General features: G+C 41.0%; 1 protein-coding gene across 3 annotated transcripts; it reads right to left on the reverse strand.

The window, feature by feature from the left end:
* Nucleotides 1–384: 384 nt before the first annotated feature.
* On the reverse strand, nt 385–12,752 carry LOC102019841 (melanoma-associated antigen B3-like). 3 transcript variants are annotated; one of them, XM_005410137.2, is made up of 5 exons: nt 12,673–12,752; nt 10,888–10,966; nt 9,116–9,256; nt 7,612–7,683; nt 385–1,966 (listed from the first exon to the last, which is right to left on the reverse strand). In XM_005410137.2, the coding sequence occupies exon 5, from the start codon at nt 1,930–1,932 to the stop codon at nt 781–783; it is 1,152 nt and encodes a 383-aa protein (XP_005410194.1). In that variant the 5' UTR covers nt 1,933–1,966; nt 7,612–7,683; nt 9,116–9,256; nt 10,888–10,966; nt 12,673–12,752; the 3' UTR covers nt 385–780. The 3 variants fall into 3 exon arrangements, with proteins under 3 accessions (XP_005410194.1, XP_013363014.1, XP_005410195.1); XM_013507560.1 differs by having other exon boundaries at nt 10,888–10,998; nt 12,673–12,733; XM_005410138.2 differs by lacking the exon at nt 9,116–9,256.
* Between the last annotated feature and the right edge of the window lie 5,973 nt (nt 12,753–18,725).

Below are 18,725 nucleotides of genomic sequence, written 5' to 3' on the forward strand. Positions count from 1 at the left end.
CAGGCAGTTCCTAAGACTCCAAGCTCCTTTGTCAGGTAATTTACATTGGGTTCTTCTAGCCTCGAACCACCTTCCTCCACTCTTGTCTCCCCTTTTCATTCATCCTTTCAGTCTCTCCTTGCATACCACAGATTTTCTTAAGTCACAGGTGCTTCTGGACCTCAAGCGTATGGTTAGCTACAACTCTTTTCTGTATTTCTCTCAGTAACACCATGAAACTTATTAAGAGCAGATGCCCCATTGACGCTGAGGGAATAAGCTGGTGGCCTTCAGCATCTAATTTATCATCATTGAGTCCTCTTTCTTGAATAAGCCAGACATACACACACACACAGTAACTTTTTTTTATTTATATACAGAGAAAATTGTTTACAAATCCAAATTTTAACTGCCAAAAACATTTCTTTTTCTCTATCCCATGTACTTTTTTGCTATTCTTCATATTCTGAAAGAAATGCTTATTCCAAATTCACCATATCAGTAATGATAATGAAGGTTTTCATCGTAATTTTACAAAATAAAACTTTTAAACTGATGAACAACCGTGAGAAAAATCTTTCATAAGCTTATAGTGTTAACAATACAAAAATTATATGTGTGTGTGTGTGCGCATGTGTGTGTGGGTGTAAATACAGATAAATCTCCAACACTGCCCATGTGAAATCGGAACACAAAAAAGTGCTACACTCTGCTCCCTACAGACACTGCCACCCTTCACTACTGGGAACACTGGCTGCTTTCTTCAATTCCAACCTGAACAATCTTCCTCACCTTCAGTAACTATAAGAAAAACTCTTCCCAAGGGAATGGAATACTATCGCTATCTGTGTCCTCAGTGCTGTCGCTGAGTGAAATGACGGCATCAGCTCTCTCTTTTTCATCTCTCAAAGCCTCTTCATACCTGGACTCGAAGGCGCTGGGCTCGGTATCATTGATCTTGGCCCAAAACTCCAGGACTTTCATCTTGCTGGTCTCAGCATAGGCTCTTGGGCCCCACAGGAATTCATACTGAGGAGGATTGCTACCAGGAACCCGGCGGTACTCCAGGTATTTCAGCTTCACCAGATCTTTTGTGATGAGCTTCCTGGGCTCCCCGAAAAGGAAGTGTCTCTTTCCATCGTATATTTTCATTTTATTCAGGAATTCCCAGATCTTCTCCTCAGTGGCAGAGTGGCCATTCATGAAGATCACTCCCAGGAGGTTCATCAAGAGACCGGTCTTCGGAAATCCCCTGTCACGACGCAGCATTCCATTGTAGGGGAGATTCATTTTGCTGACAAGGGCATAAGATGGCTTGGTGGCATCAACTTTCTTCAATTCCATGCCAAATACCACTTCTATGTTGAAAGAAGCTCTTCCCAGGAGTTCTGGGAAGCGTTTCTTATACTTTTTATCGATAATCTTCAACATAGACTTTTTCATAATAGGTTTTTGCATCTTGTACATTTCAATGATGAAGTTCACCAACTTGCTTGCTGCCTTGGTTAGTGCATCTTGGGGAGACTGTTTGCTGGAGTGTTGAAGCTGAGGGGAGCAGTGCTTTCTCTTACTTTTGCATTTGGTTCCTTCATTCGATCTCGGGTTTGGCATATCTGCCTCGGTTAGTGCATCTTCCGGAGACTGCTCGGTGGAGAGCTGAGGCTGAGGAGAGCAGTGCTTTCTCTTACTTTTGCATTTGGTTCCTTCATTCGATCTCGGGTTTGGCATATCTGTTGCTTCAGTGGCAGAAACTTCTCTCTGCGATCTCTCTGGAGGGCTTTGTGACTGAGAAGCAGAATCTGCGTGAGTGGTAACCTCCAAAGGAGTAGATGAGGAGCGTAATATTCTCTTCTCGGTAGTAGTAGCCTGTGCTTCCTGAATTACCTGGGTCTCCCCTTTGACAGGGTGGATTTTCTTAGGAGCAGCAGGCTTTCTCTTCTGCTTCCGAGGCATGATGAATGGGCAGGAGAGCTGGTGATCCAGGCACCTGGGGGAGAAAGAAAGACAGCATAAGCATCACTGGCTCAGAGATATCTCTGGCTTATGAAGAGGTCTCTGCAGCTTGGTCTGTCACCACTGCTGTAGGAAGCCTCAGGGTAGTTATTCTCATCAGCCTGTCCTCAGAAAGCCCAGTGGACATATGGAATTGTGCCCCAGGATACTCCTGAAGGGCCCCTTCCTGCGTGCACTGATGGTGAGAACAGAGGTGGCCGTTCTTGTTCTGAGAGCCCCCTTCTTCTCTGAGGTAGAGTCTTCTCTCGTCACACTACAGACCATAAAATCATGTTTTAGCAGTGGCTGCCCTCCTTCTCATGTACTGCAGTACCTGTGATACCTCCAAGCAAAATTTCCTTTCTGGAGACAACTTAGAGCAGTTTCAAATCCCTTCGGTCTATCACCTGAGGCAGGGGCACTCGTCAGAGCTCTGGCCAGTCTTCATGGACATGGGCGTGTTGAGGACCTCAGTCTTAACTCATGGTCCTTCCCGTGGGGAGGATATCACCTGGCAGAACACCCCATGCAGATCTGATGGCCCTCACCCCATTCATGGACATCATCAAAAGCTAATGATTTATCACACACGTGACCCCCACTGCTGGGTGCCCGAGGGGTACAAGACCTGGGCAGCTCTCTATCCTTTCTCCCTTTTTGAAGGGAGAGTAGTTCCACTGGTCAGTTTTAAGGACATCACAGAGACTCTTTGCAAGAGTGGTGAACATGCAGAGAATGTTGAAATTTTAAAACAAAATTATGTCTATACAGACTCCCACTAATCCCCCATCAAACTATTCCTCAATGTTTTTAGGTCAAACTTATTCTATCCTTTTCACCACTACCTGAAATAGTTCTGGAAATCCTGTTTCTTGTTATGAGGCACAATCGAAATGTAATGAACGCCGTGGCCCAGTGCCATCCAGTGTGAGGCAGAGGAGTGAGGGCAAGACAGCCTGTCAGTATCCACTGTATTCAGTGGATGTGGGGACTTGAGGGGCTTTGCTGGAGTCAGCAGAGCCAGGGCAATGTTTTGAATCCGGCTGGACATCCAGAACCCATGACAGCACAACTAAAGTGTATCCTTCCAAGAACTGCGCAAGTGTTTTCAATGACAGTGGCAGCATTTTGAGAGAGACCAACGGCAATATGTCCTTTCCTGTAAGAATTTTTAAAAATTATTTAAACTCACATTTTGTTCTTTTTATAACTGCTTGTATTAATAGGGCTGTCAGGTCTGGAATTTATAACATCTATGGTTACTGTGTGAAAAATCAAACCACAATATTTGAAGTTTCAAGTTGAAATCTGTAGGGTTGAAGAGGCAAGCTGGAAAATCAAGAAGGGTTCCAACACTGCCTACTTAAGGCTGAATTCCTTCTGCTCAAAACTTGTCTTTGCTTTTTGCTACATACGACTGATTGCATGGGGCCACCTATACCAATGGGAGGTAAGGCGCTTTATACTCAGAATCTAATGGTTTGATGGCAATCACATCTTAACCATTCCTCAGCCTTATCCACCACTGTACAGCATCTCTGATATTTACCCAATGACAGGGCACCACAGTCTTAAGAGGACATATAGAATTACAATTTAGAAATAGTACTGATGCGCTGGGGATACAGCTTAGTGGCACAAGTGCCTGCCTGGCAAGCACAAAACCTTGAGCTCAATTCTTTGTACAAAAAAAAAAAAAAAGAAAAGAAAGAAAAAGAAATAGTACTGATGATAGGGAGGTATCTAGACTTGGAAACCTGAGGTTGTCACTAAGTGGGACAAGAAACAGTGGAAGAAATTATAGTATGTTTGGGGAAAATAATGACTTATGTTTTTCACACTGAGTTTGAAAAAGTCTTTAAATAATTATGATTGAAATGGCTTGAAGGTGTTACATTTATGTCACAATGTGTTACAATGTGTCTCAAAGTTAGAATCACATAATTAATCCTTAGAACTGCAGGGCTAGGTGTTGGAGCTGTGTGGCTATAGTCATAGAGAGGAAAGGTTAGGAATCTAAATATGGGAATGTGCAGAACACACATGTGTTAATAGTTGAGAGGAGCAGAAATCTATAGAGGACATGGAGAAGAGTGTGATGCACAGAAGAACTAAGTCTAAGTAGTATCTTCAAAACTATGCAGTGATCAACAATTCCAGCTTAATATTGCAGATGTTTGGCATATGGACAACTCTGTATCTTGCAATCCTTCTACCTGAACAGGAACATATGATTAGTTCTAGGCAATAAAATGGGATGTGTGAGATGCTGGAACACCTATCGACCTGAGTTCCACGGAGATAACGTGCAGCAAATCCTTAAACCGCCCCCTCATTACTGGTACATATTGAACAGGTAATGCCATCCAGAAAATACACCTTTCTGTGATAAGATATTGATATTTGGGGATTAAACTGTCACCCAAGTGAAACATATAACTTCTTGACTAATGATAAATCTATAGGAGTAACCTGTTTAGCAAAGCAGTGCATAGTAACAGCAGTGCCATATACACTACATATCCAGAAGAGACACTACAAGGGATTCACAAACGTGGAATAACTCAGCCAACAGTTCCACATATTTTAGGGGTTTTCAGTTATAGTAGTTTCCTGGCATTCTGCACTGTCGCTTGGATTACACTAGGAAGTTGCATATCAGATCAAGAGAATAAAGAGTTAATTTAAACTGGAAATTGACACTGCAACATACATAAACAATGTAGTATATTTGTCTTATAATTTGACTTGAACCACTGTGAAGTTATAAAAGTCAATTGAGTTAGCCTGCCTTAAGGCACTGAGAATTTAAGAAATCCACTGAACTTTAGCTGTCTAGTAAATAGTAGATTCTAGGTATAAACAGCAAGTTATTACTTTTGGAATTCTCAGTTTTTAAGTACTACATTTGTCATTCTAGACGGCCTGAGATAAATATGCCCCATGAACTGTATAAAAGCTATGAAGTGTAAGTGATTTATCCACTGATGTACTGTTTTGTATTAACATGCCTCTTAGGCTATTGACTGTATCTGAAAACACAATACTATACACTGAGGAATTTGAGAAGAAGAGAGATTTATTTTAGCTTATCTTTGTACCTGAAAATCTAGGGTCCACATCTGCTTATTTCTTTTTGCCATTACAGTCCTAAGGCAGCACAGGGCATCACATGGCCAGAGACATGGAGCAGAAGCGTGTGTGTGTGTGTGTGTGTGTGTGTGTGTGTGTGTGTGTGCATATCCTCTGGCTTTCATCTGCTTTTACAGACCACCATAATACAGTCATGGAGGTTTCATTCCGTTGATTTTATCAAATCTACATCTCCTAAATTTCTCCTCTCCCAAGATCTCAGAATGGGGATTAAACTTCAGCATGCGAACCAAAAGGTGCTAAGCAGTCAAACCATGACATTTACTAATGCGGGGAGCGGGGGAGAAGTAGACTGTTGCTTTATCTTTAGATGTCCACATTTTTGTTGGTGAAATAACACATCATTTGACCACCTTTCATAAATTATTTATTTTTCCCACTCACTGGATTTCATAACATCTATAACTAGAATGTGCCGTGGCTTTTAACTTCTTTTAACATTTAAAAGTATGTTCCAGAGCGTATCTTGATTTACTATAATGATTTTTATGTGTTTTATATTTTTTGCTTGGTCTGTTAGTTTGGCTGTTAATCTGCATTTAAAACTTGATTAAGACATAAAAATAAATAAATCTGATGCTAAAAAAGAAATTATTTTAACTACTACTAATATTCTCTTCCTATGAAACACAAGCAAGAGTGTACAAAAGCTAAGGTATAAAAGTTTGGCAACCGTTGCTAGACATTAACACTTTTATTAGTTAACTTCTGCTCCTGAATTCACATCCCAAAACTCAGCAAGTTAACACTATTTGTTGTCAGTATTTCTATACCAGCCATGGTTCACACTATGAATCGGCTCAGTTCAGAGGATTCCTTTGAGCTTTTTTTAATGGTAGTGGCAAAAATTCAAGTACAACTTAATGGAGAAGCATATTGCCAACCTTTCCTTCAGTCACTACTGACAAAGCCAAGCCACATCACCGACCCCAAAGTTTATGAATGGGAAGTACAATCTGCTCATGATATGGCTATGAGAAGAACTGAGACGCAGAGAAGTCTGAAAAGTTTGGGTTAGTAATGCAATCCCTCATTGTGTATTTTCATCACTAAAAGTGTCATCTGTATATTCATATATGTCTTGGTTTATGTTCATCTTTTACACATACAATCTATATTTTCCTTAGGCCGGGGATAGAGTTCAGAGGCAGAGCACCTGCCTGGCAAATGCAAGGTCATGAGTTTGATTGGCGGTACCACAAAAAAAAAAAAAAAAGAAAAGTAAGCAATCTATATTTTCCTTGATATCACCATGTACCTTTGCATCCAGATTAAAATGTTATTTATCCTCTTGGGTCAAGCAGGAAACAGGGCTCTTTCACCGTGTCCCCTAGCCATTTGTATTACCAGTGGTAGGACCTACATGGCTCCACAGATGTGCCGAGCAGCAGCAGGCTCTTCATGCTTTGATTTTCTGCTAGGTTTGGGCTTTGGTTCATGCTTGACCGGCAGAAATATGTTTATATACTAAACTTTGTTTGTATCTCTTGTTATTATCTTAGGCTAAATTTCTATTTTGAACACTGCCTGAAAAACTGTTAAAGATATTTTATAAAAACTCTTTATACATAGTGATAAACTCAATTTATCCTTTCACTAGGATTAGGTGTATTTATTTAAAAGTATTTGTGGGCCTGGGGATTTAGCTCTGAGGAACAGAGCTTGCCCGGCAAGCACAAGGTTGTGAGTTCGATTCCCGGTACCAGAAAAAAAACGAAAAAAAAAAAAGTATTTGCATTTTTATGCAAGAAATGATACAGTTTTTATCTTTTTTTAATGTAGTTGAACTTTTCTTTTCTTTGTTTTTTTTGGCTTTTTGAGACAAGGTATTGCTATACAGTTCAGGCTGGCCTTGAGCTCACTTTGTAGCCCAGGCTGGCCTCGAACTTACAACAATCCTCCTGCCTCAGCCTCCTGAGTGCTGAGATTACAGGCATGTGCCACCACCACTGGCATGAACTTTTCAAAATACTTTTGTCCATTAAAAATTCGTTCCTACTCTCCCTTCTTCCTTTATAAATTCATGCACACACATAGTAAAACTTTCATTTCTTGGCACTTTGCAATTTGCAGCAGGATTATTTGAATAATTACATAATAAAGGTTTAGAGCCAGTGTGGGAGTCTTCTGTGCTCATGAGGCTGATAGAAAAAGAATGAACTTCTCTACTGTATTATTGCTGAATTGTGCTAGATATGTGTTGATAATTATGAATGATATTGAAAACCTTACTGTCTTATTGTTCACTGGGAAAAATGAGCCTACACTTTGAGGAACAAACAAATTCTAGGCCAGAATCTTTCCAGGAAAATAGCATGTAATCTGCACTTATAATCTTAAAGTATCTATTACCCACATTTAAAAGGAGAAACGTGCACCAATAATTCTAACATACTAGTTTTAAGATATGGTAGACATCCAAATTTTTATGAAGTATGTGAAACAAGAAATATACTCTATCCTTACAATACATTTAAGATCACTTACAAGAGCTTAATAAGCGGCTCACTTGTGGTCTCAGTAATGGAAGCCTTAAGGTCTAGATCATATTCTGAACACCTGAAAGAATCGCAATAAAAAGGACAATACATGAATTAAAATTCTGTGTTTTTACAGCATGCGTAGCATATAGAGTATTAGAGAAGGCACAAAAGTATACTGAATATAAACTTCCGGAATAAACAATCCTAATTTAGAAAATAATTAGGATGTCAAGCTGCATAACATATATTTCCTTTTATATCACTTTATGTGTTGTGCCATTTGCTTAATAATTTTTAAAAACATTCAGGAAAAGGATCAAAAATTCTCAAGAGAGATTATAATAATTTCATTCCACTCTCCACATTTCAGTAACTTGTTCTTTAGTCACATATCATAGCAAAAAAGACATACACTACTAAAATGTGAAATGATATATTTTCCTAACTGTATACAGTAATAGAAAAACTTGTTTGCCACAGTATATGTTATGTATGATGCCACTGCACAAACAGTTTTGCAGGAACTTTGGGTGAGTTAATATATTTTATATTATTTTGCTATTATATTAATTGCTTTACCTTCTTTCACAAGATAAAATATGTAAACAAGAGTGGAGGAATCAAAACAATACTAGCCTGTTTCCTCCTACCTCTCAGAGATGACAAACTTTTCACAGATTGAGGAATGCACTGATAGGTGAGTTAGTTCATTTGGACAGGAAGTAATTATGGTGGGTCACTGAGCTTAGATTTGGCAAGTTTTTTTCCATGTCCTCACCAACAGAGCCTTAAGTAGCTAAGTTAATGACTGTTTCATATCCAGTCTCCAATCTAGTGATGTTAGCCTTCCTGCTATTTGCCATCTGTTGCAATGGCTTAAATGGATATGAAAACCAGGAGGAAAATACTGCAGATGAGACAAGCAAGGGCCTGAATCACTGAAATGGCACAGAAATAATAAAGAAAGGGCAGCTTACAAACGATAGTTTTGAAGTGTTGATAAATCTTTACAATACTGTTATGTGTTTTCTTTCTACTCTTTGACCAAAGCATAAACTAAACTTTGCAAAGTTATAGAGTTAAAAATGTACTTTATCTCCAAATCTTTAATATAGAAGAACTGCTTCTAGTCCAGACTCACGCAGTTCAGTGGTGGTGAACCTATGGCATGTGTGCTATAGCCAGCTATTTGTCATCACTGAAAGTACTAAAAAGTTAAAAAGTTCGCTAGTGCTGGACTAAGTTCTGTGTCACACCAGAAAGAACAGAAGTAACAACCACTGGTCAAATACACAAAAGAATGTGTTTAAGACACTAGGCTGTCAAGAAGGAATGACAGCAATATCTGGAGTAAGGGGAAAAAAGAAAGACCTACTTTATCCAGATTTGAAAGAGAACTAAACACACATCTCTGAGATGCTGAAAGAGCTCTCAAGCAAAATAAGCGTAAAGAAAATTACAGGACATCTAGTAGTCAAATTGGTGAAGTGACAGAAAACATTCCATACCTTTCAGTTAGAAGAAACAGTTGGCTGTAGCACACATGCCACAGATGAGCTGCAACTGGAACCTTAGAGGTTCTAACAAAATCTTCACAATATGCTGATGAAAGACACTTCAGAGGAACAAACTTGAAAATGATAGATTTCCTTTTTAAAAACAATATAAAGTAGAAGATTATGTTAAAACCTACAAATTACTGGAAGAGCTAAAAAGCTTAATCTACAATTTAGGAGCCAGCGAGTATACCTCCAAAAACAATGGAGAAGTAGAGTTTATTTTTTAAAATATAAAACCTGAAAAGATTCACCACCAGCAGAGATTTACTATAGCAAATGTTTGGAAGTGTGAGCAATTTAGGAGGCTGAGGCAGGAGGATTGCCTGCTCAAAGCAAGCCTGGGCAATGCAACCAGAATCAACCTAAACATTTTCTTAAAAGTTAAAAGTGAAGGAAAGTAGCTTCCTGGGTTCAATCTCTACTACTAGAAAAATATTAAATAAACATATGTTAAAGTAACATATTGGATAATAGCACAAAAAATGAGAGGATACAAATGGAAGTATACTCCAGTGTCTCCTCTATTAGACTTTTCTCTGCTCCAATAAGTTTGGCCAGATTGTTCCCATTACCTGAGAATGTGCTCGTCAGACGAGCTCATACATGCCAGGCCTTGAGAACAAATCATTTAATGTGAATATATGGTGACTGCAAGTGGCACTGCAAATACAGACACAAATTATTTTCCTCTGTTCTTTGAAGCAAGAACTCATACCAGGACATCTCAAGTGTATCATATTAAAGGGAAAGAAGCTACAAAACACTAGCTGATTTAGATGAAATGCAGAAAAGTGGGTGAACATGACCGAGGAGGATAGTTTGACATGTGGGAAAAGACAACAGATGAAAGTAGAGCAAGGTAGGCTGCTTACACGTGTTGAAGAATTGTACACGTGGGTATGAACTAAGATTATCCCTCATGTGAGAAACTGCAAGAGGAAATATGGTGCAAAATGTGCAATTGATATTGTGAAATGGGAAGAAATTATTTAAAAGGAAAAAGAAACTCGGAAGAAAGAAGAAAGGAAGGAAGGGAAAAGAAAAAAAATACAAGATAGTTATACTACTAGTCTCTCTTAGTTCATGGAAAAGAAAGATTTGTGCTAATATTGTTTGGAGAATTTTTTATGCCCGTATCTGGTACTATGAATAACTACTTTAAAGATAATATTAAGCAATGTGTTAACTATTGTTACTGTCCTATTATTTTGTTGTGAAATTTTGTTTTACTTTTTTTCCATAAAATAAAAAAAAAGATTTTCAAAGGAAAGAAAACACAGGTAATAAAAACCAGAAATTACCTCAAGGTCGTACACGTAAGAAATGTACCAGGTAGTGAGAGATGCAGACATTACTATCCATCAGGAGAGTTTGAAACAGGGCAGGAAAGGGCAGACAGCCATGGATGGGGTCATCTAGAAGAAGCAGTATGTGAGAAGAATCTGGAGGACTGTGAGTTAAAGACAGCGGAGCCACACCTGTGCTGAAAATAGAGACTAGATGTGTGGACAGGACAGAGTGGGCCTATGCATGCTCACGTGGGACTGGGGTAGGCAGAGGGAATGTAAAGCAAGAGATGAGATGGCAAGGTTCACCGTGAGTGCTGGTTTAGGCCACATCACTACAGCGCTGGAAAACTTGGAAGGAAGCGGTGCGAGCATCTTTGAGAACTAGGGTCTCCTCTTGGGCCCTGAGGGGTTTCTCCTGAGTGCAGAGCTTACCCTTTTATCCACCGAGCACAGCAGCTATGGTCAGAAACAGCAGCAGGAATGTGGGTGTGATGCCAGGAGATTGGGTTACCTGGAGTGGGGACAATGAGACACGATGAGAATCTGCAAAAGGAAAATACGATTGTGATTTTAAACATGGCTTCTCTACTGGATTCCGTGAGGGCACTGTTGTAGGAATGCACAGGTATCTGTTCCCTTGGGCATTCTGTCCTGTAAGAATCTCAGACGATCCTGTTAAAAACATATGGTGAGTCTTACTCTACAACCTTTCATTCCCACCTTGGTCTAACTGGGGTTACAGTACATGCTGGCCTCCTGGCAGTGAGATCTCCTGCCTTCTGTGGTCTGATATCATGTACATTTTCCACATAATCACAGTCACTCTTTGCAATACTGGGGGTACTTGATGATGCTATTCTGAAGTTGACACTAAGAGTTGCTAGGTACCCAGGGGAAAAACTTAAAGGAACTATCAGTCTACTGCCCTGCCAAAGGACAGTGTGGAGAATTAAGTGTGCTCAGTCTTCCTGGGCTCAGTCTTTCTGAATCCCTGTAATTTGGCTCCATATAAGCTTGGTACTAAACCTCCTTCTGTCCTTTGGTGGGTACACTGTTACCCTAAAATGTTTACCTCTTTTTAGCACCAAAAAATGGAGAGAGGTTGACACAGGACTCCAAGATCTAGAACAACTGAGCTATTGAGGAATTTAGTGATACCTTGTCTTAAATTTAAAAAAGAAGGCCTGTGCTCTTGTTTAAATCCTCAAGTCTGCAAGTAACAATTGCACTTACATACAGGGGAAGGAGGAAGGGGAGGGAGAGGGGGAGGGGCAGCGAGAGGGGGCAAGGGGAGGGTCAGAGAGACAGAGAGAGACCCAACCTGACAGTCATTCCTTGTGCTTTCTGTGGCTGAAGGTCCTGGTAATAACGGTTGCCTCAGTATGGCATCATGTCCAGGACTCATAGTCTCTCCTTTCTGGTATACTTTCCCGCATCACTGTCTCATTGTTCCTCTTGCTATGTCCTGCACCCCGAGTTACTTAGGCATAGTCTAGTAGGCTAGAGGAGTCCTCTTCCTGAGAACAACCTAGACAATCAGGAGAGGTCATCTCAGTCTCTACTGTGACCCTCCAATTGCTAACAAAAGAGATGGGGCTTAGCTCTAGGCCTGAATTACTTCTGATGATTGCAATTTCTAGTCCAGTCTCATCAACATAGAGAATAAGGGAGACCAAATAATGTGTTAAAATACAAAATGAATGTTCTGAGAGTGGAATTGGGGTTATCCCCTGGATTCAATGCCCACATTGGAGGAAAAAAGAAAAAAAAAAAAAAGGAAAAGAAAATATAAGACTCAGGTCTTTCTTACAGGCTCAGTCACAGTTGCTTACTAAAAGCAAGGCACTCTTTAACCTGAGTTTTTCTTGGAAAATCTTCATCCCATAGCACTACCTGGGTAAGTGGGTTATACCCGCCCCCCGCCTGCCCCGCCTGCAGGCGCCATTTCTTTCTCCGCTCAGCGGACTTGAACACGGGGTCTTGGCACGGGGCTTCCTCCACAGCCCTTCTCATTTGGAATTTTGAAACAGAGCCTTGCTAAAACCCTAATTTCCCCTCTTGACTTTGAAATTGAAGCCCTGCCTCAGCCTCTGAGTTTGACGAGTTAGTCCTGAACTACACAACCACCCCAGAGCCCCGTTGATTATGAGGGAAAGAACCTCTTCAGTCCACACTTCGGAACCCAAATTTGACCCCAGACCCACCCTAGAAGTTCACCTTGAGCTACAGAAAGCAGGACGCCGAGTCACTCAGGCCGCGGAAGAGCGGAGCTCCAGCTATGGACAACGGAAGTGAAGATGATCCACATCCGGGTACACATGTCCAGGGTCTCCAGCGCTATCATCAGGAGAAAGTCCTTAAAGGGACCGCACTGTTCTAGAGTTGCGCAGCACTCTATATGCCCTGATATGCAGCGGAGTCTGGAATTCCTCGTCCACACTGGTGAGTCACAGACCCTCTAATCCAAGTCCATATTCCCCTCCGTCACTGAAGAAAGCCATGCATACCCGCGGGCTCCCTCTACCCCAACATCAAAAGAGGCAGAGCAGGGGCGGGACTTTACGAGCCTCCATATTTGGGCACAGGTCAGCTCTGTATTAGGCAGGATCTGCACTTTGAACATAGTTTGATCCGAAACCTTTCTTTTGTCAACTAGGACCATGCCCATCACAGGCCGGTACTCTGTATTCTAAGACCACCACGTGGAAAGAGTGGGAAGGCTTCGCTGTGAGGATCTTTCTGCTAGCAGGCATCTCTCATAATCCCTGCATTCCTCTTTTTTTTTTTTTCTCTCACCGAAATTTGAACTCAGGACCTTGCGCTTGCCAGGTGAGCACTGTGCCGCTGAGCTACATCCCCAGCCCTGGATTCCTTTTTCAATCCTTATTTGATTCTAGGCAAAACTGATGCTATCTATAGCAGACTTGGTGCTATTGACCATGAGTCCTTTCCGGCAGTCAGCAGACTGAGATTTCTGCTCGGGGCTTCCTAGGGCAGACAGAACGGGCCACTTATGAGCTGTCCTTTGCTTGGTTCTTGTCAGAGTGAAAGCTACATTTAGTCCACGTTTAGGTGCTCAGTAGAGAAATGACGAGTCCTGTGACTCTGCATCTTATTTCTCTGAACCTTCTCATTTTACGGTGAGTTCGTGCCTCTGAGAATAACATGTTGGAAGTCAGGGGTTTTTTTTGTTTGCTTTTATTTTTTTTTTTTTGTTTTTTGTTTGTTTGTTTGTTTGGTAGTTTTGAGACAGGTTTTGCTATGTAGTTCAGGCTGGCCTTGAGGTCACTTTGTAACCCAGGCTGGTCTCGAACTCCCAGCGATCTTCCTGCCTCGGCCTCGCCAGTGCTGGGATTACACATGTGCGCCACCACGTGGACTGGAAGTCAGGTCTTTCTGTGGCCACAGTCTTTTGCGGACTTAGAAGAATAGACAGCAGCCAGGTGTGGTGGCGCACACTTGAAATCCCAGCACTGGCGAGGCTGAGGCAGGAGGATCTCTGTGAGTTCCAGGCCAGCCGTGGCTACAAAGTGACCTCAAGACCAAGCGGAACTGCATAGCAAGACCCTGGCTCACAAAAAAAAAAAAAAAAAAAAAAAAAGAAACAGTAGACAACTAGAACGGGACACTATTGGACTAGATGTTCTGGCTGAGGTCCTCTATGATTTCTCATTCCCAGTCCTAACATTCACTCTGTTACAATTTGATATCTTTGCCCCACTAAACTGAAGCCACTCTCCTAAAGGCTCTGGATGAATCCTATATTTGTTAGTGCTTGTTTGCCCAGTCATTCAAAGGGGTCTTCATCTTGAGTGCTTCATTTTACTCCTCTCCATGGAGTGAAATGGAGATTCCTTGTCTTTGCGTAAAGCTGCCCAGCTTCTGCTTTCAGACTTCAAGGAAGGGATCACTGTTACAGGACTGCTTTGAGAAACTGCAACAGGAGCAGGGAGCTGAGTTGCTGAGGTGATAAAGCTAACATTTTGTTCCAAATTGATGTGGAAGTGGTAGGGTCAATGGAAAGTGAAAAATATTCTCAGAATTCATAAAGAATTGCAACCAATCACATTTTAACAGTAGAATCACCTTACCCAATACATTGAAAAAATGAATGAAATTGTACATTATTCCTCTGAGGACATATTTACTTTCTCCCTCACTTTATTGTCTTTTGGATAGACAGAAACAGATATTTCTAACCAGTTGTGTTTTTTGTGTGTGCCTCTTTAATTCAAATTACATTTTAAATAATCTTGAAAAACTGCAATAATCATACTTTTGAAAGAGAAGAAAAATGTGAGTATAAAAAGAGGGAAACCTGTTAATATGTAAATATATCACTGTCAGGCTCTTGAGAATCAATCTTCTGCCCGCTAATATTTGTAATCATATGATAGTTCTTTGTTAAATTTATATAATCGCTTTCTTCATTTATGTTGTGTTTCCTGTTGACCTTTTAAAGTAAACTGTTCTTGTCTCTACCAACACAATTTCTGCTTTAAATTTGTCTGTGGTCTTGTGGTTTAAGTGAATAGTAGGGAGACAGATTATTAAGGCTTATTTCTAGATGTCCCTGTGGAGTCTCTGGAGCTCATATGTGGTGCTTTTCAGAGATTTGATTAAGGGTGTGTGAATAGGGACTGAGTGTTTGTAACTATGGGTTAAGTGTGTGTGATAAGTAAATCAGGTCACTGATTGGCTTAGCATGGTTCTGGATGTGGATACTGGGAAGGCCTATGCTGGGCTTGGGGCAATGCGCAATAGGCTTGTGAACTAGGTTGGATAACAGAGAGAAGAAGGCTCCATTCTGTTTCGTGGTTTCTCCTGCTAGCCACGCCAGGCACTGTTTCTGTGCGCAGCTGCCTTGCCTGAAAGCCCGCTGGATAGGGACTGAAACCTTCACAACTGACCTGTGGGCTCAGAGAAGCTTTCCTCCTTTAACTTTGTGTGTCTGGTATTGTGCCTCAGCAAGCAGAAAAGTGAAATAGGGACAAAAAAGAACCTTAGAGAAGTAAAAAGAATGAGCAGATTTTATGTACATATGTCAGCTCCCCAGCATGTGCATAATCGTTATATACTAGAAAGAAGTACAAATAAAAAATATAAAAAATTAATGTGAATTTGAAGTTTTCATCTACACGGTAAAATGGTAAAAAAAAAAAAATAGGTAAGGGACAGAACCTGGGGTAGAACATGCTTTGTCAGAGGAAGAACTCATGGATCTAATTTTCTTTGCAAATCAGAGGTTGGGAAGAGTTCTAAGACATTTAGGTCCTGTGGGCCTCCCAGTGTTCTGCAGTGGGCAGATCCCTTTATATTTATCTTCAAGTGTGTCACGCAAACTCTTGACAGGACCTGGGCCTCCTCCTCTTTGTGCTCCGGAGGTTGATACTTTAAAACTCTGTAGATCCCACAGTAGGGAACCACAAAAGTGCCTGCATGAACCAGTTCTGCCTGGGAACATGAATTCTGACAGCTCAGCAGAGTCCGCCTTCAGGCACTGCTCCAGTCCTGGCTCCTGACTCAGGGTCCTCATCTGGGCACATAGAGCCCGACAGTCTCTCCCTCCTGCTGACTGATGGCTGGAACTTCAGACTTGTGGTCTCCCCTCCTCTGCACCTCATGGAAAATGTGAGGGGCTTTCGTGAAAGAAAGATTTCACAGTTAGGAATTCACAAATTTCAAACTTTTCTTTGAGCAATATATCCTCAAGAGAGAGAGAGAACATACAAAATACAGTGGGAGAAAATATTTTCACAGAACATATTTATAAGTAGCCTATGCTCCTAGAATACAGCAAGTTCTCCCTGTTTAGAAATGAACAAATCAGGAACACAATGGCAAAGAACTGTGAAAAATTTCACCAAAATTCATAAAATATTCAATAAGCACATGAGAATTCGTGCAGCCTCACATGTCACTTGTTAACTTCCACTGAAAGCAGAAATTTGATACCATCATGCACCCATTCAGATAGCTAAAAGCCAAACTACTGAGCACAACAAATGCTGAACTTGAATTGGGCTTTTTGACTTCCTGGAGGATGTCAGCAACAGGTGACCTCTGGGAGCACCCCGTACACAGGAGAAGAGGGTGAGCGGGTCTCTTCCTCTTTTTGTGCAGAATATTGAGCACATGTGAGACACTGGATCTCACACTGGGCCTGGCAGGGATTGCACCATACATGAAGCACACAGTCCTGCGTCATGCTAGGCTGAGAGCATGTGATGAGCTATAGTGGGCAGGCTTGTTACCCAGTGTAATGCAGTTAATGCAGGGGCCATCGAATTCAGGCATCTGGCTGCCATGTCAGTATAATCCTCCCGAATTACTGATTTTGATGTGTAATAACAAATCACAACAAGGACACTTTAGAATTTTCTTTCATCATGTGTTAGAGAAATTGCTTACTTTTTTATCATGGAAAAATATTTGGAAACATTCACCAGGGAAGGAAACTAGTAAGTGAATTTTAATAGTAGATTTATTCTAATTTGTCAAAACCAGGCAACATTGAAGATGTCCTGTAGTGTGGGAATAGGTCAGTAGCCTGTGGCACATCCAGACAATGGAACTGTGTTCTGCAGCAAGAGTAAACCCTCCCTTGAAACATGCAAGGACGTAGAGGAACTGTACATGCCTATTGCCATGTGAAGGAGGAAATTTGAATTGTGTACATAGCAAATAATCTCTATGACATGGATGGGTAAAGCGTAGCTACGGAAGATCTAAGAGACATCAGTGGCTGTCAGGGATTTCAGGGAATGAAGACATCAATGAGTGGACCACAGAAGTTTTAAGAATAGTAAAACAAGCATGTGTGAATGTCTCAGTGTACACGTTATTATATAATTGTGAAAATTAATGTCCATATGACACAAAGAAGCTTCCCCAGTATAAACCAATCTCTGTACCACTCAAAGAAGCTGCATGAGTATAAACCATAAAATGCAGTTATCATGACATGCAAATATAGGTTCATTAGCTGGCCATAATATAGCACTCTGATGTTGGATGTTGATATGGGAAGGTTGGTTGGGCAGGTTGATTTGATAGACGGTATATTTAAAAACTCCCAGCACTTTCTGATCAGTGTTGCTGTGAACTGCAAACATTTAAAAATGAAAGTAATTGTAAAATCCATGGTAATTTCTCAATCTCCCTTATTGTCTTCCATTTTATGTGTTCAGTAGAGGCTGCCAGTGTGAGCTTTTCATTCTGTTCAGATTGGGCTGTTTCCTTCGTCCTCCCATGGTTCACTTGATTTGACTCCTCCTAGGATCTGGGCTTCCCCTCTTTGTGGACTTGAGAACCTCATCTCTAAAATACCTACAATTCCCTGGAGTCCAGTAAGTGGAAGTGAAGGTCTCCTTCTCTGGCCACAAGTGGCGTGGTCTCCCATGAGTGAACAATTTCTCAGACAGATGGCTGTGATAGGAGCAATGTTTATACTGAGTGTCTTGACTCGGGATTCTATTTCTGACCATTAAGAGATGCCAAATTTTGAACCCTTGGCAGCGTGTGGGCCCAGGAACACAGAACAATCCCATAGTTTTCTGATCCTTTGGAAGGAGATGTTGATGCCAGTGTCAGATCCTTGTGACTGAATCTCTCATGTCTGAGCATAGACCTGATTTTGACCCATCTCAACTCATCGTAAACTGAGATTTCAGCACTCCTTATGGTATTCATTCTATTCCCGATAGGCATGTTTTAGCAATTGCCTGTTTACAGGCCTGAGTCAGCACACCGCAAAACAGACTCTTTACCTTCCTGATTATTCCAGTGGGGAAATGAGTTTCAGCCACATCCCTCCAGGAGGTGTTAGGGAACTGAGAGAAGTATCAGGAGTCTGTGAGCCTCTCAGCTATGGGTACATGTTTTCACTCCCTTCATTTATTTTTTTTTTAATGCAGAGTATTTCAAGATTATGCAAGTTTCTCGGAAAAGAAATCCCCATGAGCCAAAAAGCTATATAGCATGAAAAATAATCAATATTTTCCCTTACATGATAAGTCAGTCAGTGTTAAAGCAAGTAAGTTTTCCTCAGTATATACAACCCAAACTTTGGAAAATTTATTTAATACACCCAAACCTATTGTTCCACTCAACAGCTATTCCCTATAAACTACACGTATTTTCATTCATTTTGCAGCCACTCAAAATGCACCCCACTGAAAGAGCCATATCACAGACAAGGTAACTTAATAGAATGTCTTTTTAATGGTTCAGGCTTAGGATTATGCAGCTAAGGGATATAGAAGAGTGCA

This window comes from Chinchilla lanigera, unplaced genomic scaffold (assembly GCF_000276665.1).
Source record: "Chinchilla lanigera isolate Chin_1 unplaced genomic scaffold, ChiLan1.0 scaffold00130, whole genome shotgun sequence".
In the NCBI taxonomy this organism is placed as follows: Eukaryota; Metazoa; Chordata; class Mammalia; order Rodentia; family Chinchillidae; genus Chinchilla; species Chinchilla lanigera.

What these genes read in the sequence shown, in the direction of transcription:
- LOC102019841 (XM_005410138.2), bottom strand. Translation starts at nt 1,932, where the DNA reads ATGCCTCGGAAGCAGAAGAGAAAGCCTGCTGCTCCTAAGAAAATCCAC.